We start from the raw sequence: 21,409 nt of genomic DNA on the forward strand, positions 1-21,409 counted from the left end.
GTAATTCAGGATTAACCCACCAAGATAATGACCCACCAAGATTGGGGCACTTCCTGTGGATTTACCGGAGATGAAGTGTAGACTGCAAATTCTGCAAACACAGACGATTGGGAGTGTCTGCCTGCATCCTTTTCATTGAAATTATCCATTTCTTTCTTCGTCCTTCCTCCTTCAGTAAACGAAAGAAATGTACATCCTACAATTTGGAATGCCTCTGTGTGCAACCGGGAGCACAACAAGTCGTAGGAATTGTTTAGATTCCAAAAATAAACTAACTAAAAGTATGCTCTAATTCACCCATTTTTGTCCTGGATGTAGCTCGTGAAGTCACGCGTGAACTGGTCTATAGCTATCAATACTGTTGTAAAAGATAAAATTAAGATAATATTAAATTATGTTCGAGTAAGTAATAAGATAATATTAAATCAGGTAACTGAAGTTCCCCGATATGAAAAGTTCAGTGCACCAGCAGAATCCACTGAGTGATGGGATCCACGTCAACGTCACCGCCATATTGTATGTGGCAGAAAGAAGTTCTGTTGTAGTGAACATCAATCAGAGAAGATGCCTGTGCTGCATGGAAATGTACCAACAGTTATATATATATATATATATATATATATATATATATATATATATATATATATATATATATATATGTGTGTGTGTGTGTGTGTGTGTGAGCGCGTGTTATGAATATAAAAGTCAATTGGTTAAATCTAAACATTAGGATCTTTTATATTTCATAAAACCGTGTCACATGTGAACCTTTTAAGTTATGGTATAGTCACAGATTCGGAACAGACGTTTTAGGGGGAGTATTAAAAAGAAAGTTACTAATATAAGGGAAAAAAGTCCTAGGAAAATAAAGTAAAAAAAAAAAAAAAAGACAAAAGTGGTAATATTATGAGATAAACGTCATATTATGAGAATTATTTCCAGAATAGTCACAGTTTGCAGAACTATTTCAGTCCTGGAGTAATAGGGCCAGGTTAGATTCTTTTAATTATTTTTATTCTTTACGAGTATAAGGTCAGGAGAACGAAGCCAAAGGGATACGAAAAAAAATCGTAATATTACGAAAAATAAAAATATTACGAATATAAAGTATTTTCTGAGATTAAACGCTCTGATGCATCCGCAGCACAGGGAGAACCCGCCCAACCAGGCGTCTAGGTTGTCTGTGGGTGAACCACTCATGAGGAGGGCTCACAGGTAAGGAAGATGTGAGAAGGGCAGCTTTTTTATTTTTTTATTTTATTTCATACTGAGCCTAGCTTTGGTGCCGCGCTGGCGCACCCTGCTGTCATGGGCAGTCCCCTGGAGGCCTGTAAAAGTCTCACACTTCAGTGACTTTAAACTTTAGTCTGAGTTTTCCTCATGGTCCGATCGCACAACAGTAAACAGAAATGATGAAACAAAGAGTAATTCTCTCTGTTTTCTCATATTTGCTAATAGAGAAGTTAGAGTAAGATTAAAGAGTAATGACGGTGACATTATGATCATCTAAGGTCTAGAACCAAACTCAGGGGAAGGCCTGCGATTAAAATCCTTGTCAGCTGCTGCAACTCTCACTTGGCTGAAGGCCTAAACTGAAAGCCTGGTGGCAGGAGTACTAAAACAGTCGCGGCCACCAGAAATAAGGCGAGGTCTTTCCATGTTTTCTTTAATCTGAGCCTGAAAAAATCAGATTAAAGTGTGGGGTGTGCATGGAAACGTTACAGATTGGGTTCTGAATTCACCTCTGTCCTGTCTCCTGTAAAGCAGCTGCACTCAGAGAGGAAACGAGAGGGGCCTCCTATTGGTTCACTCTCCCCTGGTTCATTAAGGTCCACGCTTGCATATTTTCTGTGTGGGATTGTAAATGTTTGGATTATGAGTTGTTTTGTTACGTCTTTATGCGTCTCGCTGCAGCCCGGTACGTGCAAGAGGTTGGCCTGAGGGCAGAAAGCTGCGTTTATAAAGTAATTAAATAAAGTATAAAGTAATTTTCCATAAGAAGGAATGCTGTAACCCTATCCCTTGCTAATCATCGATAATTAAATCCTTAAGAAGTTGTGGGGTCATTCTCATGGGGGACTTCTTTGATGGCGGTAAAATTGTCTTGGTTGAAAATGCAGATGAGCGTTCACACTGAGCCTGGTTCTGGTTCTGCTGGAGGTTCTCCTCCCTGTTAAAGGGGAGTTTTCCTCTCCACTGTCGCCTCATGCTTGCTCAGTATGAGGGATTGCTGCAAAGCCATGTACAATGCAGACGACTCTCCCTGTGGCTCTACGCTTCTCCAGGAGTGAATGTTGCTTGTCGGGACTTTGAAGCAATCAAGTGGTTCCCTTATAGGAAATTTTTGACCAATCTGTATAATCTGATTGAATTTGACTTTGCAAAGTGCCTTGAAATGACATGTTTCATGAATTGGCGCTATATAAATAAAATTGAATTGAATTGAACTGTCAGATTTTTAAAGGTTGCCTTGGCCAGAATAAACAGCCCCTTTGGGCTTATTTCTAGTCACTAAAATCTTTCAGGCTCAGACACCAAGAACTCGCTGTGAAACCAAGGAACAGCAATAGCTAGGCAAGGCAAGGCAAGGCAAATTTATTTATATAGCACAATTCAGTACAGGGACAATGCAAAGTGCTTTACATGATTAAAATATAGCAAATTAAAACAGAATAAGCTAACGAGTTGTGAAGGATATCTGCAGCTAAGGTTCCTCAGCCAGACTAATTTCCTCCAGGTGAATGTGTGGATGCGGTTACACTTTTGGCTTCCACCTGACTACATGCTGGTCTCTGACTGGTTACTGAGCTGTCTGCACTCTGGCCAATCAGAGCCTTTTATTTTATTCTTCCTCCAATCAGATTTATTCACCGTACCCTTGGCAGCTTAGATGCACAAATGTCCCTCAAACATGCGGCCAATGGAGTCAGACGACGGCAACTATGGAGATAAAATTCTGTCATTATAATAAAAAGACTTTTGCTTGAAGGAATAAAGGAATTTGGAATAGTTTGAGGTTCAGAACAAATAAAACCCGATCTTCTCGGTTCCGACGGGGTTCCTGTGAATGTTTGGGAAGTCTGGCTGAATTTTATTCCTTCAAAGACAAATCTGTGGAGAATAAAGCATCATAACCAGAGTTCTCTGTCAGAACCCGCAGATAAATGCAACCCATGCAGAAATCTAAAGCTGGACCTGTGGTTCTGATACCGGGTCCAGTTCTGATTCCAAACAAAGCAGAGATTCTCCTTTTAGGACCGACACAGGACATCCCAGATTAACCCCTGGTTAGAAGACAGTGTGTCTGGTGGCTTTCAGCAGAGCGGAGGAGATGCTTCTCAGACCCAACTAGCTCCACCGCTTCAACTCCAGCGTCCAGAAGGTTCTGGAAGGTCTCAGAGAAACTTAGATCAGGAGCCCAGGAGGACCAGCAGACGTTTACATGAAAGCATGACATGACTGCTGCATGTTTGCATAGTTTTTATTACAGTTTCAGGATAGAAAACATTTCCTCCAGCGTTGAAACGAAGGATAATCCATCATAAAGTGCTTCCCATACTTCACCCATTCAGCAGGAACCCTGAGCAGAACATCTAGCTGGGTTAGGACCAGACAGGAGGGGCATCCTGGAGCTGCAGCAGGTCCTTCAGGCCAGGAGCTTCACAGCAGGAACCAGGGTCCAGCTCATGGCAGACTGGTTCTGGTCTCCTTCAGGAACGGCTCCAGGACCCGTAGAGTCATTTAAAAGCTCTTTTCTTGTGCTGCTTGTCTCCAAACCTCTGAAACACAGAGAGAGGAACATCTTTAGCGGGTCAGAACCGCCTCAGAACCTTTATCATCAGCTCTAATCTTTATTCCTGTTCTGGGTCGAACACGCAGAATCAGATACGCACGACTTCTATCTAGTTTATGTTCTACTATTTTAGAGATTTGTTCCTAGTTGTTTTTCTTTTACTAAATATTTTTAGCTGTGCGTCCAGATTTCACTGTAATTCTTCCTAATTATTGCAACTAGAATCTTAAGAGTTTATACTTTGTTTTATTTTAGTTGTTTTAATATAAGAGTTTTTAAGGTTTAAAACCCAAATCTTAACTAATTTGTATTTGTATTTGGGGAGTGGTGGCCTGGTGCAGGACTCTCAGCCCCAGGATGCCCCATATCGCCCCCCAGTGGCCATAAAGATAATTATTAACTGATGTTCAGTTATAGCAGGACTCATTTCATGACTCCATTAAATTATAACCATCGACATTTACCTATAATCAAGTTTGGGAAAAATTATTGGTAGTTGTTTTATCTGAAATATAATAATGACTTTTTAAATGACTTTTCTGATTTCTTGTCAGGAATAATGATCCACTATGTCCTTATGTTTGGGGATTTTAATATGCATGTATGTTTTGCCATGAAGCCGCTGCTGAAGGACTTTTTTAGCCCTGTAGATCGGGTCGGTCTTGCAGGACGTTTTGCTGACGGTAGCTGATTCAAGCTCTACAATACTACTTCCTGCTCTCAGTGAACGCAGACGCTTTTCTTTCTCCTCTCCCCCGTTTCTCTAACCTGACGCCGCCAGATAGATTTGCTTCGCATATCCATCTGGAAACCTTCCGTTGAAGTAATTTTGGGAAGGGGCGAAAATACTGGTTAGCTGATTGGTCTATGTTGGTGATAGACGGGCCAAATAAACCAATCAGATAAATGAAGCATATGACGTACTCGTCAACATGCTCCGTCGTCGCTCGTAACAGAGCGACGACGAAAACAACCACAAGCCAAGCTACTCTTGCTGCTGCAGGTAAAGGCTCGTTAGCTCAGCAAAGAAATACTCTGTAATTCTGATTAAACTTGCTCGATAGCCACGCTAACGCTAGTTTCATCCGCTGAAGCCGCCATGTTCTTTAGACTGAACTGTCGTGCTTCCGGTTGCGTCACACCTCAACCCGCCTCAAAGCCAACGCTGATTGGACGTTCGTTTGGTGAACGGCTCCAAATTTTCTTTAACGGAGAGTAGCCAGACTGATCTGCGAGTGAAACCTTGAAAGCTCGCGAGATCAGGATGGTCTCACGAGGCTACCGTTTCTCTGCCTGCTTCAATCAATCTTTTTGGAGCCTCTTTGTAAATATCTTCCAAATTATAAACTATGATCTGTTCAGCTGGACTCTCACCGCCATTGATCAAATTTTCTCAACGAGAACACTGGGTGAAGGAGTCCCTGTGTCCGACGGGACATCAGCAGCTGGTGGGAGGAGGATCGTGTGTCTGTCCATTTTGTCAGTCGAGGATGTTGAAAATGTGTTCACATTTGGATTTATGATAACCGGACTTCTGCTTTTTGGAGCTGGTTACCTGGAGTATGGAGGAATTGTGAAAACGTTAGCAGGTGTGTCGTTCCATGTCAACGCTGCCTGAACTATGTGAGGGAAGCGTCCGCTACCAGCACTCAGACAGGAATGCTGTGTCAGCAGAACTGCATGACATGGTTCCAAGAGGGAAAAGCCTGGAATGTCTCTGGGAATAAAGTATGATCGTTGGTGTTCACTGAAGCGGAAGCTAAACGCTCTTTACAGGACGGGTCAGCGCAGACTCTACCTGCTGAGGAGGCTGAGGTCTCCTGGCCTGCAGGGGGCGCTGCTGAAGACCTTCTTTACCTCTGTGGAGGCATCAGCCATCTTCTCTGGTCTGATGGAGCAGCAGCTGATCTGCAGCTGAGAGGAAGACGCTGATAAACTCATCAGGAGGACCGGTTCTGACCCGGGACGTCCACTGGACCCAGAGCAGGAGGAGAATCACATCACTGATGGACAATGTCTCCTCCATGCATGGAGCTGCAGACGGCTGCATCCCAGATGCTCTAAGCAGCGTTTCCACAGGTCCTTCCTCCCTGCTGCTGCCAGACTTTATCATCTCTGCTCAGCGTTTCCTTCATGCTGATGGTTGCTCTGGTTCTGATCCAGTTCTGATCCGATCAGGAATGGTTTACACTCTCCCAGCTGCTGATGTCCATATGAACACGTCTTAGTTGCTCTTCTGTCATCATATTGCATTTTATCTCATACCCTTCAGTAAATAGGCTGTTTTTTTTACTGTCTAACTTCAACATTTCATCTTTTTTTACCAGAGTTGCCATCTTGTCAATAATTGTGAAATGTTCACTCTGGTATTTCATTTTACTTTTTTATTTTGCCTTTCTGACAAAGCTCATCCTCTGCGGCTTTAGAACTAACTTTAGATTAGATGAGCTTATTTTTTTTTTCATTATTAATTATTGGATGTAATTCTGTGTCACTCCTGAATTTCCACTTTGTGGTAAAATTAAGGAATTTCTTGTTTTATGTTGCAGCTGATTAATTTTTCTCTTTTCAGATCTAAACTCAGGCTCTGAGCTTCTCTGGCTCTGGTTCTACACCGTTCCAGGACCTAAAACAAAGATAATGCTGTTTTTTTTACCAGCGCCGGTCCATCCGGGCCCGTTACCTGGTCCTCAGAGCGGCCTCGGCTGGTGCAGACCCGCCGTCTCTGGACTCAGAGCCGGACTGTGGGACGCCTTCGAGGGACTCCAGTTGCCCAGAGACGCCTGGACGGCCTTCCGATGGGCCAGTCTGTGCGTGATGGAGAAGCCGGCGTTCCCCTCCAGCTGGGACAGAACCACCAGAACCTGTCTGAGAGACGGAGAAGCTCTGCTTCACAGCCACCAAACAAACGAGGAGCAGGCCGGGGGGGGTCACAGGCTAGCACATACCCAGGGCTCACCCAGAGAGACCAGAACCCCAGCAGCCGGGGTTCTGGTCATTAAGAGGAGGCTGGAGTACCAGGAGAGAACCCACACATGCACCAGGAGAACATGCAGACTCCATGCAAAAAGCCTCCAGGATTCAGACCCAGGACGGCGCTACCCGCTGCGCCTCCATGCAGGTTTTATTAAACGCCAAAATGTCATTAAACTGAAATGAAGAACACCGTCATGAGCAGTCGGTGGTTCTCCACAGTAGGGCTGAACGATTTTGGAAAATAATCTAATTGCGATTTTTTTTTCTTAGTATTGCGATTTAATGCAATTTTTCCCCCAGTTTATTCTATCGGGTCTTTTTAAACATATACAAACAACAAATCAATTTGTTTCCTCACCATGCGGATTAGTTGCTAAAACACCCGCAGCATCTCAATTCGGTCCAGAAATTATTGCGTTCTGCCTACGATATCTTTCAATCAAAATTGCAATTTTGACTTTTCTATGCATTAACCACAAGCAACAAAAATGGCCCCTAAATAAAGATTAGATTATTTAAAACAAGAATTTTAATATTTCTATTGATCAGAATATTATTCAAGAGAACAGCTTTTAATTGATAAATCCTTGAACATAAAGTGCAAACTGCAACCAACAAACAATTCTATATATTAAACTGATTGACCTGTACGTAATGCTTTGTATGATTATATAAACTCTAAAACAACTAATAAAATTAGATTATCTCACTGCTGCAACTGTCTTCCCTTCCATGTGGAGGCAAACCCACTTTAAACATTTTACCAACACCTAATAGACGTGTCTGATTCCCTAATTGTTACATAGCCAAAAATTGCAGACTCTGCGATTTGGAAATTGCGTTTTTTAAAATCACGATTATATTGAAAATGCGATTAATTGTTCAGCCCCACTCCGCAGGCAGAGGAAACGGGTCCAGCTGGGTTCCACTCAGCTAACTGTGGTTCCTCTGCTGCCGCTCAGCTTAACCGTGAAACCAGTTAACCAGTTTAAGTTGAAGCGGTTAACGAGCAGGACGATGGCGGGTTTCAGCCTACCAACCCTGAGGGGCTCACCGGTGCAGGGGGGGGACGCTGTCCACGGTCCTCAGGCTGCTGCGGGTCGACACCACGTTGAAGCTGTCGCTGCAGTCGCAGGACACGTGCAGGTGGTGCCTCGGGTGGCGGTTCTCCACCATGACGATAAGCCCCGCCCACCCGTGCGTCAGGTAGTAGCAGGTCATCCCCTCCCGGCCCTGAGAGGAGGCATTCAGAGGTTAGGTCAGCTACAGAACCGGACTTTAAAGACAGCAGCGATGAACCCAGTCCAGTCTGGACCACGATTCAAAGTTTAAACCCGACCCAGTTATCCCTCGGTTCTACGATCAGCTTCAGTTGGAGGATTTAGGTTAAATTTTAACGAAAAAGTCTAAAATTAAATGATAGGAGTGAAAACTTATTTTATCTTCCTGCTTTCTGTGAAACTTTATTTCACTGAATATTTACTGAAACATTTTATTCTTTAACTGGATTAGTTCTGGTTTTTCTCTGCTCTGCGGCCTGAAGGTGGCGCTGCAGCAGCTCTGATTCTGACCTGGCTGCTCTGCGTTTGTAGTTAGCTATTTGGTAGTTTCCCGCTCAGGCCAGTTTCCCAGGCCTGAGCAGGGCGGGGCTAAGGCTGCTGCTGCCTAACAACAGAAGAAGAAACAGCGACGGTCGAGTCACAGGCTCAAATACATGGCGGGAATATAAATGGAAAATTATCAGCAGATATTTCAGGACGCCGGACATAGTAGCTAAGATGGATCCTAAAGTTTGTGTAGGAGAAACTGTGGCTCAGCAATCCCCAATCATACACACATGTTTTGGTCATGCCCCAAATTGCAAAACTTTTGGGATAAAGTGTATAAGGCTATAAACCAGATCTTTCAGGAGGTTATCACCAAGGATGCAACGGTTGCAATACTCGGTATTCTTCCAGTTGGACTGCAAGGATGAGCCAAATCATATCTCTTAAACATTCTTCTCACAGCGGCCCTAAAATGCATCACAATTAAGTGGAAGCAAGCAGAACCGCCTTCCTACAACTCATGGGTCCAAATTGTGAGGGAGTTATACCAAATGGAAAAGATAACATACTTGTTAAGACTTCAAAAAGACACTTTCAGCCAACGCTGGGGTCCTGTGGAAGATTTACTCAAGTAAACAAGTCTTACAACTTAATGTTTATTTATTCTGGATAATGTTGCATAGACCTACCATACAAGGTGAAATCTTGTGCTAGATTTGTACGGTGAAGCTGAGACCGCAAATATGATGCTGAAACTGTAAAATGTCATGCTGGAATGGTTATTTTATAGTAAAATGTCACACTGTAAAAACTGTTAATTGTCATTGTATGCTGTGTAATTGCTCTATTTTAAAATCAATCAAATTTAAGTTCTAAAAAAAAAAAAGAAACAGCGACGGCGTGAAGAAGACGGCATCACCTCGTGTCGCTCTCCTTTGGTCTCGGCCAGCTGGATGATGGCGTCAGCGATGGTGGCGCCGGCGGCCGTCACCTGCTCCACCATCACCTGTCTGGAGCTGTAGACGGCCAGGACGTAGCCGGGTGCCTCGGGTCTGCAGGGCGCCGCTGGAAACAGAGGTCCGTGGTTAAAGTCGTACAGACGTGCGGGCCGGGTCAGGACTTTGAACGGGACAGGCGTTCGGACCTGCCTCCTCTGCGGCCGAGCTGCTCCAGTGGTTGAAGGCGCAGCACAACACGGCGTACTCGCCCGGTTCCAGCATCACGTCGCAGCCCACGAACCTCCTGACGGAGCGCCGGCTGTGGGCCAGCAGCCGGCCCAGCGTCAGCGCCCCGGCGCCGTCGTAGGCGACCCGGAACAGCAGCACACACAGGTCCAACAGGTGGCTCTCTGCCGTGTCCCAGCGCCTGAGGGCATCAGAACCAGAGGGAGAATTTACCTGCAAACACCTTTAATGAGTTGATTCTGGGTTCTTGGTGCTGGTTCTAAAACCAAGAATGTTCTGAGTTCTGCTGCTGGGGTTTTTTCACGTCTATCTCCTTCTGGCCTCCACCTGAACATCCTGCACAGATACATGGAGCCTCCAGAGTCCGGACGGGTCCCACCTGCTGCCCTGCTGGAACAGAACCAGCTCCACGGCCGTCCTCTCCAGAACCGTCATCGACACCACCGTCACCGGAACGTCGGATCCTCGGGGGAAAACTCCTGCAGTCCGGACCTCCTGCCAGTTGGAGTGGATCTTACAGATATCCACAGAGTCAAAGTACCTGCGGGGTCAAAGGTCAGAGCGGAGCGGGCCGATCATGGCTGGGTTTCCTCAGAACCTGCTGGGCCGTTTCTCAACATGTGTACCTGAGTGTTCTCATGTTCTCGTGACACGTCATCAGCACGGTTCCAATTGGCAAGAACAGCAGACCGAGAACGCACCAAATCCCCAGATGGTGTTCTCGCCCTGCCCTCTTTACCCAGCATGCATCAGAGCAGACTTCAGACTGACTGCTTCTCCAGAATGCACCGTGGCGTAATTTGTTTTAGATTTTTTTTAGGCTTTTTCAGATTTTAATAATATTATTTTTTTGATTAAAATATGCTGTAGTGTATAAATAGTTTTGTATGTTAAAAAAAGGCTAAGGAACTTAAATTATAATTTAACACAAAATATTACCTCTCACATTGAATACATTATACATACAATTATTACATTTTATGATCAACGTTCTGCGTTCTCCCGTTCTCTTCAAGTCCGTACTTCCTGTGTTCTTGCCAAGAACGGAGTTGACGAGAACGCGAGTCCGTACTCGTGTTGTTGTGAACTGAGAAACGGTCCAGGTTCCTCCTCTGCTTCCCCGCCCGTCTCCTCCTACCTGATGAAGTCCCAGAAGTCCATCCAGAACACGCCGTCCTCCGCTCGCTGGGCGCACAGCGCCCTCTTCAGGTGTGGAGGCCACTGTGGCCAATCATCTGCCCAGGCTCCGGTCCAGGAGAACCGGCCCCATGGGTTCCGGATCTGCACCAGTCTGAGACAAATCAACTTTTTTTTAGATTTTTACAACCATCCCGTCAAGTTTAGTTAAGACAGATCAGAAACTAATTGACTGGGAGCAAAATATTTATAATAATGATTAATGTAAACATTTTAATGTTTCTCTTTTTTAGAGTTAATTTATTTTGAATAATAACTGTAAAATAGCTTTTCTAATGTTGCAAATTTTCTCTAATTCTTAGTTTTTGGTTTTCTATGCTCACCTTGGAGAACCTGGTAGGCGAGAGTAAGAACATTTAACCTGATTCTAAATACGACAGGAAGTCTGCCATCCGCTAAAGGCGAGCTACGGTATCAAGCCTTGACGTAATAGAAATATTACTGATATTAGCGATGTCTCAAAGATGAGAGAAAGAGCTCAAGAACCTTACTTTATATGTGAACTAAAAAGAAATCTTGATCAAAAACGACCTCCAAGGGAGGAAAAACTGAGCGTGAATAATCCCCATCTCTGAAATTCATAAAGCCAAAGTATCCTGAGGACACCAGCAGGGCAGGCAGACGGCTAACCCTGCAGCTGACGAAACCACTATCGTCCAACACTCATTTGGTTTGGTAGATATAACCGTGCATCATCTGCATAACATGAAACTATATCTGATGCCTGATTGAATTACCCATCAGAAGAATACGTCAGCTTATTGGACTAAGCACTGAACCTTAAGGATTGCCAGTTCTTCTGGTGTGTCTGGTTCTTCCTTCACATAAACTGAATCCGACAAGTTAAATTAGACATATCAGCAGCTTAGGACCGTTCCTCTCATTCTAATGAAATAACGTCATCAACAGCATCAAAGCTCTTTGGTCTAACGCCACAAGTACAAAAACCAGTCCACCGTCAGGAGACCATCTCTAACCCTTACTGGAACCGTCTCTACACCCAGACCCAAATCCTCACTGAAATTCTCCAAACAGATAGAGTTGGGAACTAATATTGTTTGTCCTAATCTAAAAAGTCTTTATATTAAAAACAATAAAAACAACTTGAAATAAACCTTTTTGCTCCTGAAAACGATGAAAAGTTTGAAATGATCTCATTAATGAAACAACAATGCTGCGTCACCTGTGGCCGTCCTTGTCCCTCACATCCAGGACGGAGTAGGCGTGTCGAGGACGTAAACCCAAAGACTCGTACTCCAGGTCGTCCACCTTCATGTTCCCTCCCCCGCACGACGCGCCCATCAGGAATCTGGAACAAACACCGGGTTCAGGATTAATAACCGGGTTCTACAGAACCTCTGGCCTTAGACTGGTTCTGTCTGTCCCACCTCACCCTGCCTCTTTGGAGCTCAGCATTTTGGCCCAGATGAGGTCCGTGTCGATGGGCTCCTCCTTTGGGTTGGTGGTGCTGACCTGGAGAGCCAGTGACTCGCAGGGGGCCCCGGTCAGGGTGGACAGGCCCTCGATGGCCCGGCCCGCCTGCAGAGCAAAGTAAGACCCGTGGAGCTTGGCCAGCGCTTTCTCGATCAGAGCAACCCAGAGCTGCTTCCTCTGAGCCTGCAGAGAAAGTGTGGGGCGGGTCAGAGCCAATAGCGCCGACTCGCTGCAGCAGGTCCGGCTCTGCTTAGGAAATAGATCTGTTAACCTGCTGTTCTGATCTCGTCTCTGAACCGCCGACTCACCTCTGAACCACTGACTCGTCTCTGAACCGCTGTTGTGCCATATTAAAGCCATGATGAAATAATGAAGTCAGATTGAATTCTGACCATGTACCATGGGAAGGAATCAAAATGCGCTTTAAGCAAAGAATTTCCCCACAGCCACCAAGGAGCCGCCTCTCAGCAGGGTTCCATGCTGTAAGACCACTCCCCCACAGACAAAGGTCAGAGCGCTTCTGACCAGAGAGCACTTCTGAGGAAGAAATCCCTCCGTGCCAAAAACAGCTTTGTTTATTTCTCCTCTGCCGATACAGGAAAGCGGACTCCAGACGGAGCTGGAAAGCCGGCAAGGACCCACTTTACCATGCTGAGGGGAAAACCTGCTAAAATCGTGACTGCAACCGGGTCAGCGACGCTGCAGGACATCTGACACCGGTCAGATTCAAACACGAGTCAAACGTGCCCAAGGAGCTTGTTTTAAAGCATAAGACTTGTTTGTTTTGCTCCGCCATCATTCGATAGTGCTATGAGCCTTATACCCGCATTAATATTCCATATTAATGTTGATTTAAAGGCGTTTTGTTAACTTTAGGAGTAACCGATTTTTTTTAGCGACCCATCACTACAGCAACCCCTAGCGCCCAGAGGTAGAATCGCATAAATAAAAGTAAGCGCTCCTAAAGTAAATGATTTTACTGGGCAAATCATTCTTTAAAATGTTATTTTCTCAAATAATGTTTTGTGCAACTCTGGATTTGCATGGTGAATGGGTTGAAACACATACCAAATGTTGTTCTGAATTAGTTAAGCTAAATTAACCTCAATTCACATTCTTTAAGATTAACTTTGGTTCTTTAACTTCATTATTATTTCATCAAATAATGTTTTGTTTACTCAGGATTCGCATTGTGAATGGATTGAAAACATGCCAAATGTTTTTCTAAAATAGTTAAGCTAATCTAACTCCATTCCATGCTTTTTAAATCAGGTCTGCAGTGAACAGGATTCACTGAATTTTTCTGATTATGATCAACCACTTTTGTTTTGTTTTGCATGCAAATAGTTCCTTAGCTTAGTTTCTTTTTATCTTCATTTTGCTTAGTAGTTTAGTTAAGTTTCACTAGCCTAGTACAGAGGATTTGTTAATTGAAATATAACCGCCGACTGATTCGTCTCTGATCCACCGACTGATTCGTCTATCAACCGTCGACTTGTCTCTGACCCGTCGACTTGTCTCTGTATCATTCACTCTCCGTCCTCTTCCTCACCTGAGAGAACAGCAGGTGTCCGTTCTCGTCACACGGCAGCATGTCGTCCACCAGCACCGTGGTCCACGACCCGTCCTTGCAGAGACGGACCTGGTAGGCTCCCTCGGCGCACATCGATCGGGTCACCATCACCTTCTCCACCAGGTCGGGACGCTCAGCCAGGACCGCCAGGGCGCTCAGGAACCTGGAGTCCAAAACAAGACAACTTGGAGAGGCGTCAACTCCCTGATGTCCCCGTGACACTGAAGAACAGCAGAACGGGTCCAGGGGAGCCCGGTCCGGTAGAAACCAGGGACCCCGGCGCCGTCCGGCGCCTTTTCTCACCAGCAGTTTCCCAGAAGTCCCTGCAGGATGTCCGACGGCCGCAGCGTCCTGAAGACGGACCACCTGACCCCTCGGTCTCTGAAGCTGCTGCAGCAGATCTCCTGAGGGCGGAGCCACTTCCTGACCCGGTTCTGGACGCCGTCGTCCATCGGGAAGCCCAAAGACTTGGGACCGGGAGGGAAGCTGTCGTCCACGAATGTGACAGAGTTCTGGGAGGCGAAGAGAGAAACACGATTCTGTTCATCAATCTCCTATTTGTGGCTCAATGTTTTGCTTTTATTCTGATTAATAATAATTATTATTATTGTTTACAGGAAATATGCTGAAACAAAGACGTTAAAAGCTGAATTCAGAATGAATGAGAAAAGATGAATAATTTTAAAGGATTAGAAGTTCAGAGGGAAGCAGCAGATTTCAGAGCGTTTCATGTGCTCCAGTTTGGCCTAATGTGGATCTGAGCGGCGGGACACCGGCGGGCGTCAGGCACCAACCTCTCTGCAGAAGCGGAGCACGTTCTCCCACAGCTCTCTGGCCTCCTCTTCGTCACTCTGCCGCCGCTCCTCCACCAGCACGCTCTCCTTCCTCCTCTGCACCGTCGCCTTCAGACGAGCCAGGCGAGGCGGAGGGCCGTGGCAGGCCTGGCACTGCCTGGCCGTCACCTGGTTGATGAGCGTGCACGTGGAGCACGCCCACTCCTCGGCGCCGGAGGGACGGGCGCTGGCGGCTGGAAAGGAGGCGGCCGGGGACAGCGGGGACATCTCCTCCTCCAGGATACTGAGCCTCCTGCTGAGCAGCAGCTCGGACTGGGAGGGAACACGGGGGTCGCTGCTCTGCGTCTGCGTGGGGCGGACCTCTGGGGGCGGCACCTCTCTGCGGCTGCAGGGAAGCGGACCGTTGTGGCCCGGACTGAGGGCTGCAGAGTCGGGGTGTGGATAGGAAGCCTCGGCGGGTAGACTCTCTCCTCGGGTTGATATGGAGAGAGAAACGGACTCGGCGGCGGCTTCAGGGGGCCGGGGTGCTGCCCCCCGGCAGACTTCGGGCACGATCAGCGCCGCGGCCGGGATCTGCGGCAGAGACAGTTTGCGCGGCCCGCCACAGGCGGAGCAGGACACGGAGGCAGGCGTGTTCTGCAGGGTGCACCTCAAACAGTCCCAGGACCGGCTGCTCCTACCTGCTTCTCCCGACGCTTTGAAGCTCTGCTCGGCCGATGAGGGCCTCAGGGGCCCGGAGCAGCTGCTGGAGCGCTGGGGTCGGAGCCGGGGTCCGGGCGAGTCCTGAGCCGGGCTCAGAGGTCCGCTGTAGCTGCACAGGGAGCAGGACAGGCTTCTGAGGGAGTTGGTGAAGGTGCAGCGAGGACAGGACCACCCGGCGTCCCCTCTGCCGGCCCCCGGCCACAAGCTGCGGCTGTCGGATCCTCGCCGCGGGGCTTCACAGATGGTGCAGCGGGGGGCGCTGGCCGAATTCAGGAAAGTACAGCAGCCACAAGCCCATTGGGTCCTCTGCACGGGCACCGAGCCGGAGGAGAAACTGCAGGAAACAAAACAGACCCAAGGCTTCAAGCTGGTTCTACTTTCTGTCCCAGAAGAGTTCTGGAGCAGGAGAAAACCCAAACTGACCATCCAGACTCTCCAGGACAGATTTAGCTGCTGGTTGGAAGGAGGCTGGAGGCTGATGAGCCTCCCTGGACTGACTAAGACCAACACACTTTTAAACTACAAGAGGAACTGGCTTCCTGACAAACACCAGCTCCATCAGCCGTTTCTGTCCTTCTCCTCACATTTAAAGCTATTAATAATCTCGTCCCCAAGTATCTCACGAGCTCCTTCATATCAGGACACCCACTCGCTCTCTCAGGCTCTCTTCTTCCGCTCAGCTCCTCCTTCCACATCGTCTGGTGACCATGGGGTCATTCAGCCCCATGTCTGGCATTCAACACTCCACGTCCGTAACTACATTTAAAACTCACCTTTTCAGACAAGCATACTCTTTATGATTTTTAAATTTAATTTGATTGTAAGGATCTCATCCTTTCTCCTGTTCTTTTTTATTTTTGGTCTTTGTTGATTCAATGTTTATTGGATTGAGTGTTTTATTGTTGATTCTGTAAGGTGACCTTGGGTGTTGAGAAAGCCGCCTATAAATAAAATGCATTATTATTATTATTCCACCTTCAAGAGAGAAAAAAGCATAATTATGGAAATAATGAACTATAACTGTAATTTCATACGTGTTCCTCTGCATTACAAAGATAAAGCCCCCCCGCTGTTCCTCAGCTGTACGTCAGATTCTCTGAGCTGCAGCATCCAGCAGGATGTCCCACATTTGCTCTCATCTCTAAATAGTTTTAGTCCAGGAGAAAGCTCAGCTCAGACAGACCTCCTGCACCTTCTGCAGCACAGACATCTGCTTCCTCACAGCTTCAGAATCATGATTATTCATCTGCATTTTGCATCAACTGAGACACCATGGTGTGCCGCTGCTGCCCCCCAGCTGCCGGGGTTAATCCCACTAACTAACCTGGTTTCCTGCTGAAACAAGGACCACTACCTTAGCATAACATTTAAAGCCAGGAGACAGCTATCATGAGACAGTCCAGCCTATCAATTAAAAATGAAAATGATTTCATGCAACTAATCAGCTTGGGATTGCTTGTTTCATGGTTGCCGTGTTCCCAGATTGCTGCAGCCAGCTGGTTCTCCTGATTGACCATGAATCAGATGTCTTCAGATCTGGATTCCCACATGAAAGCTCACGTTTCACAGCTAATGACCAGAGTTCCTCTGCAATCGTTACGTTTCCAGTCAGCCAGTAACCGGACTCCCGGCTGCAGGTTCTGCAGCACAGATGCACTAATAATTAATAAGAGAGCATCTGGTTTAGTTTATATCACACAGTTCATGAAAAATTCAGACGCCATTAGTCCAGCGTGTACAGACGACGACGGTGGGAGAGAACCTCAGTGTAACCTGAAGTTCCTGCATCGCAGCAGAAGAACACGAGGTTTCCTCGGTTCCTCCTGGACCCGCCTTGGTTCTGGATCTCACTGCGAAGGATTGAGCTCGTTAACGTGCAACTTCTGCAGAGTTGATGTTCCTGCTGGGACCTCTTCTGAGGACTGGTGGTTTAGACCCCTAGGGGGCACTGATGAGCTTAGATTTAGTATTTCTGTCTCTGTGAAACCACGACTAAACTCTGACTTTACAAGATGCTCGACATCCCTCGCTTTAATGCAGGCGGAGGGCTGTTATAATAAAAATATGATTCTTGTACTTTTGCACCTTTATTTTGTAATATTATGACTTTATTCTCAGAATTTAACAACTTTATTTTTTTAATATTATGACTTCATTTTATAAAATTATGATTTTACTGTCACAATTTAATGACTTCATTTTGTTATATTATGACTTTATTCTCAAAATTTTGTGACTTTATTTTATAAAATTATGATTTTATTGTTAGAATTTAATGACTTTATTTTGTAATATTATGACTTTATTCTCGTAATTTTATGACTTTATTTTATAAAATTATGATTTTATTGTCAGAATTTAATGACTATTTTGTAATATGACTTTATTCTCGTAATTTTATGACTTTATTTTATAAAATTATGATTTTATTGTCAGAATTTAATGACTATTTTGTAATATGACTTTATTCTCGTAATTTTGTGACTTTATTTTATAAAATGATGATTTTATTGTCAGAATTTAATTACTTTATTTTGTAATATCATAACTTTATTCTCAGAATTTAACGACTTTATTTTGTAATATTTCTCAAAATATTAGAATATCGTGAAAAAGTATACTAGTAGGCTATTCAACTAATCACTTGAATCGTCGAATTAACTCGAAACACTGCAGGGTTTCCTGAGCCTTGAAAAACACTCAGCTTGGTTCAGTAAACTAAATCACAAGTATGGTAGTGGTTAAGAGACGACATCAGATTCTCACAGTAACTGGTGTACTGACCATGGCATTACTGTCCTTGATTGGCCTGCCAATTCCCCTGACCTGAACCCCATAGAGAATTTGTGGGCTATTGTGAAGAAGAAGCTGAAAGACACCAGAGCCAACAATGCAAATGAGCTAAAGGCCGCTATTGAAGCATCCTGGGCATCCATAACACCTCAGCAATGCCACAGGCTGATTGCCTCCATGCCACGCCGCATTGATGCACTAATCTGTGCAAAACGATTCCCAACCAAGTACTGAGTGCATTAATGGACATTTTCAAATGTTTGATTTTGTTTTGCTGTTATAATTTTTTTTACTTGGTCTGAGGAAATATTCTAATATTTTGAGATAGGATTTTTGAGTTTTCTTCAGCTGTACGCCATAATTAGCGATATTAAAACAATAAAAGGCTTGCGATATTTCAGTTGATTTGTAATGAATCCAGAATGTATGACATTTCATGTTTTTTAATTGCATTACAGAAAATAAAGAACTTTATCACAATATTCTAATTTTCTGAGACAGTCCTGTATATATGTATGTGTGTGTGTACGGATTATATGCAATGTAATGGTTCGTTATTCATATTTGAAGTTGCGTTCAATAGCTTTAACCTTGCTGGTTTTGGTTTTCCTATACGCTGTTTGAATTCAACAACATTGTGGATTTAAACAGCATATAGGAAACCAGGTGTATCCAAGGTTGAAACACCTTGGGTACACCTGGTCTTGGGGTTAAGGAGCCAGCGCTTTCTACCTGGAGAGACCTCAAAGGTTGCCGGTTTGAAACTGGTGATCGCTCCACTGAGTCCCTGAGGGACGGTTAATCCCAGAGACACGTTTACCCTCTGAGGGTCTAGAGAGGGAACCATTGATCTCATACTGGAGCCCAGACATCCTGCTGGCTTCAGAGGCCGATAACTAATTCAGCTGCAGGTTCTGACCCGGTTCTGACCCGGTTCTACCTGCGCTCTCTGTGCCGGCCACCTCTAGGAAGTTGGCGAGGGATGAAGCTGCTCTGGCTGCTCCTCAGACACCCCATGACGGGGGACGGAGGGAGGTCCACTCCCCGGGGAACGCCGTCAGCTTCCTCAGTCAGGGAGGAAGAGGAGGAGCCTCCCATGATGCACCGGGTTCACCTGGACGGGTCCTGAGGAGAGAACAGGGAACGCCATTAAACACCTCACAGAGATCTGCAGAGTTCTGCAGCTTCGACACGTTCCTGGTAACCAGACGGACCTGAAACCTGAAGCCCTCAGTGAAGTTGTGTTTCTTCTGAACCAAAATGGACTTTTTTTCGCCACAGACCACTAGAACCAGTCAAACTTTGACGTCTCCCAGCGGTTCTGGTTTAAAAGCCACAGACCGCCGGGCCAAACTGGACCTGTGAGATAGTGGACCTTAAATGACCCGGTCCGGTTCTGACTGGTGAATAGGCAGCTATCTGAACAGATTCATGAAAACCTCTGACCCAGAGGAGGCCTGGTACCAGAACCACAGCGGTTCTGCTCCATTCCGACCTGCCAGCGCTCCTCAGTCCTGGGCGGCGCCGGTCGCTCCGATCAGAACATCAGCGCCGATCCTAGCAAGCTCTAAAAAGGTTCTGATCAGAGTACAACTCCGCTGTATTCAGCACCAACACCGGGTCAGAACCACAGGAGATCATGTGATCTGCATGCAGAGCAGCAGATCACATGTTTAGGCTCCTCCTGGAGGGCAGGCCCGCCCAAAAGGTTCTGACTCGGTTCTGCTTCCTGCAGTGGAATCACACCAGGTGAACTGAACTCAGACTGGGTCGGTATCAGAACCTTGGGAGAACTAAGGTGAGGTCACTGGAGGCTAACTGCTCTCTAAATGGCTAAAGCAGCTCGGCTCAGGTGGACAAAGGTAGACTGGACCGGAACCAGAACAACGGTTCCTCTTCTCCCTCCTGTGGTCCAGAAACGACTGTGGTAGCAAGCTGAAGGAGACCGAACAGAACTTTGGACCAGAACCAGGAGAATCCGTCGACCTGAGAGATGCATCACCTGTCAGGTAAACTCGGCTTCTGCCTGGTTCTGTTAGTCAAAGCGGGTCGTCCCCGGGCCGGATCAGAGATTCTGGTTTGGGCTGATAACGGAGAGGTCAGGGCGAGGATGGTGTAGAAAAGTCCAGCTGATGTCCCAGGTTCTGATGAGCCCTGAACCCGTCCTGAACCGTCCCATAACGGTGCTGAGCAGGTCCAGTGGATCCTCTGGTTCTCCTCAGGCAGCTCAAAGTTTTCCAGTTAACTGCTGAACGGATCTCTACACGTCCTCTGCTCAGGTTCTGGTTTCAGTCCAACGCATTAAAAGCTGTGTCCCTGCTGGTTCCGATAGGGTCCAGTTGGAGGATCCAGGGAGTTCTGAGCCTGTCAGACTGCAGGCGCAGTGAAGCTCTGAGGGTTAATGAAAGTCTGCAGACCTGATTGGTTCTGGTGACCTCGCCTTTCCTCGGTTCTGTCCTTGAGCGATGACCGCGGAGGTCCACTGGACCGCTGCTGCGCACGGAACCGCTTGTTCCGCTCAGGGTCCAGTTTGTTTCCTGGACATCCTGCTGATAAACCAGCTGCAGGAGGAACCAGCAGGTCTCTGCGCGTCACTGCAGATGCTGCTGAACTTCATTCCGACTCCAGAGAACCTGCAGAACCTGCAGAACCAGCAGAACCGACCGAACCTGCAGCCATCTGGACCCTGCGGCACAAGCAGCCGCCGCGGAGGACTCACCTGGACCGGACGCGCTGCGGGGACGCGGAGGTGTCCGTGCTCCATGCGTCCTCCTGGATCCATCTGCGGTCAGCGCCGCCGTCAAGCTGCGGACGGAACCGGGATGTTTCCTGCCGAGGGACTTCAAAATAAAAGCCTGAAAACCAGCTTCCAGCTTCTGGTGCGGGTTGTTGCTTAGAAACTTAATATTTATTCCTGAAGTAAAACTCGAGACATTTAGAAAGTATATAAAACATAATTATATTAATAATAATAATTATTATTATTATAAAACGACCATGTCTGTCTGTCATCCTGTAAAGTCTGCAGGGAAAATGTTTGCTGGGACTCGGTGGCTCTAATGGACCGAACTGATTCCGTCCAGCACCAAGTGGACAGTTTTCTGACGCGTCCATTTGGACCTCCTCCCCTGCAGGTTCCCCTTAGTCTGGACCAGAACTTCCCACCGGTCTCCTGCAGTTAAAACACCAGCAGAACCTGTATGTATATTTGTGACCCTGCTTGGATCCGGTTCTTGTTAGTAAAGATCTTTGGACCTAAAAAAAAAAAAAGGAACCGCTGAGCTGGATATGAAGAACTGATGGCGAAGGGATCGGGTTCTGCTGTTCTCTTTGGACCTTAATTTGGTTCTGGCTGCCTGGAAAACCTCATCAGCACTTTTATTTTGAAGTCACTTCCTGTTTCCTGCGCTCTCCTC

At 46.3% G+C, this 21,409-nt stretch overlaps 1 protein-coding gene across 6 annotated transcripts; it reads right to left on the minus strand.

Moving 5' to 3' along the window:
* Positions 1-3,463: 3,463 nt before the first annotated feature.
* Positions 3,464-20,800, minus strand: LOC105919098 (calpain-15). 6 transcript variants are annotated; one of them, XM_036148481.1, is made up of 14 exons: positions 20,713-20,800; positions 18,934-19,118; positions 14,499-15,534; positions 14,008-14,216; positions 13,684-13,867; positions 12,091-12,314; positions 11,881-12,006; positions 10,639-10,791; positions 9,880-10,041; positions 9,461-9,681; positions 9,236-9,381; positions 7,824-8,002; positions 6,477-6,661; positions 3,464-3,779 (listed from the first exon to the last, which is right to left on the minus strand). In XM_036148481.1, the coding sequence occupies exons 2-13, from the start codon at positions 19,089-19,091 to the stop codon at positions 6,484-6,486; spliced, it is 2,976 nt and encodes a 991-aa protein (XP_036004374.1). In that variant the 5' UTR covers positions 19,092-19,118; positions 20,713-20,800; the 3' UTR covers positions 3,464-3,779; positions 6,477-6,483. The 6 variants fall into 6 exon arrangements, 5 of the variants coding, with proteins under 5 accessions (XP_036004374.1, XP_036004379.1, XP_036004377.1 ...); XM_036148486.1 differs by having other exon boundaries at positions 6,450-6,661; XM_036148484.1 differs by having other exon boundaries at positions 20,411-20,800.
* Positions 20,801-21,409: the final 609 nt, after the last annotated feature.

The sequence above is a fragment of the Fundulus heteroclitus genome, chromosome 16 (genome assembly GCF_011125445.2).
Source record: "Fundulus heteroclitus isolate FHET01 chromosome 16, MU-UCD_Fhet_4.1, whole genome shotgun sequence".
Taxonomy (NCBI): Eukaryota; Metazoa; Chordata; class Actinopteri; order Cyprinodontiformes; family Fundulidae; genus Fundulus; species Fundulus heteroclitus.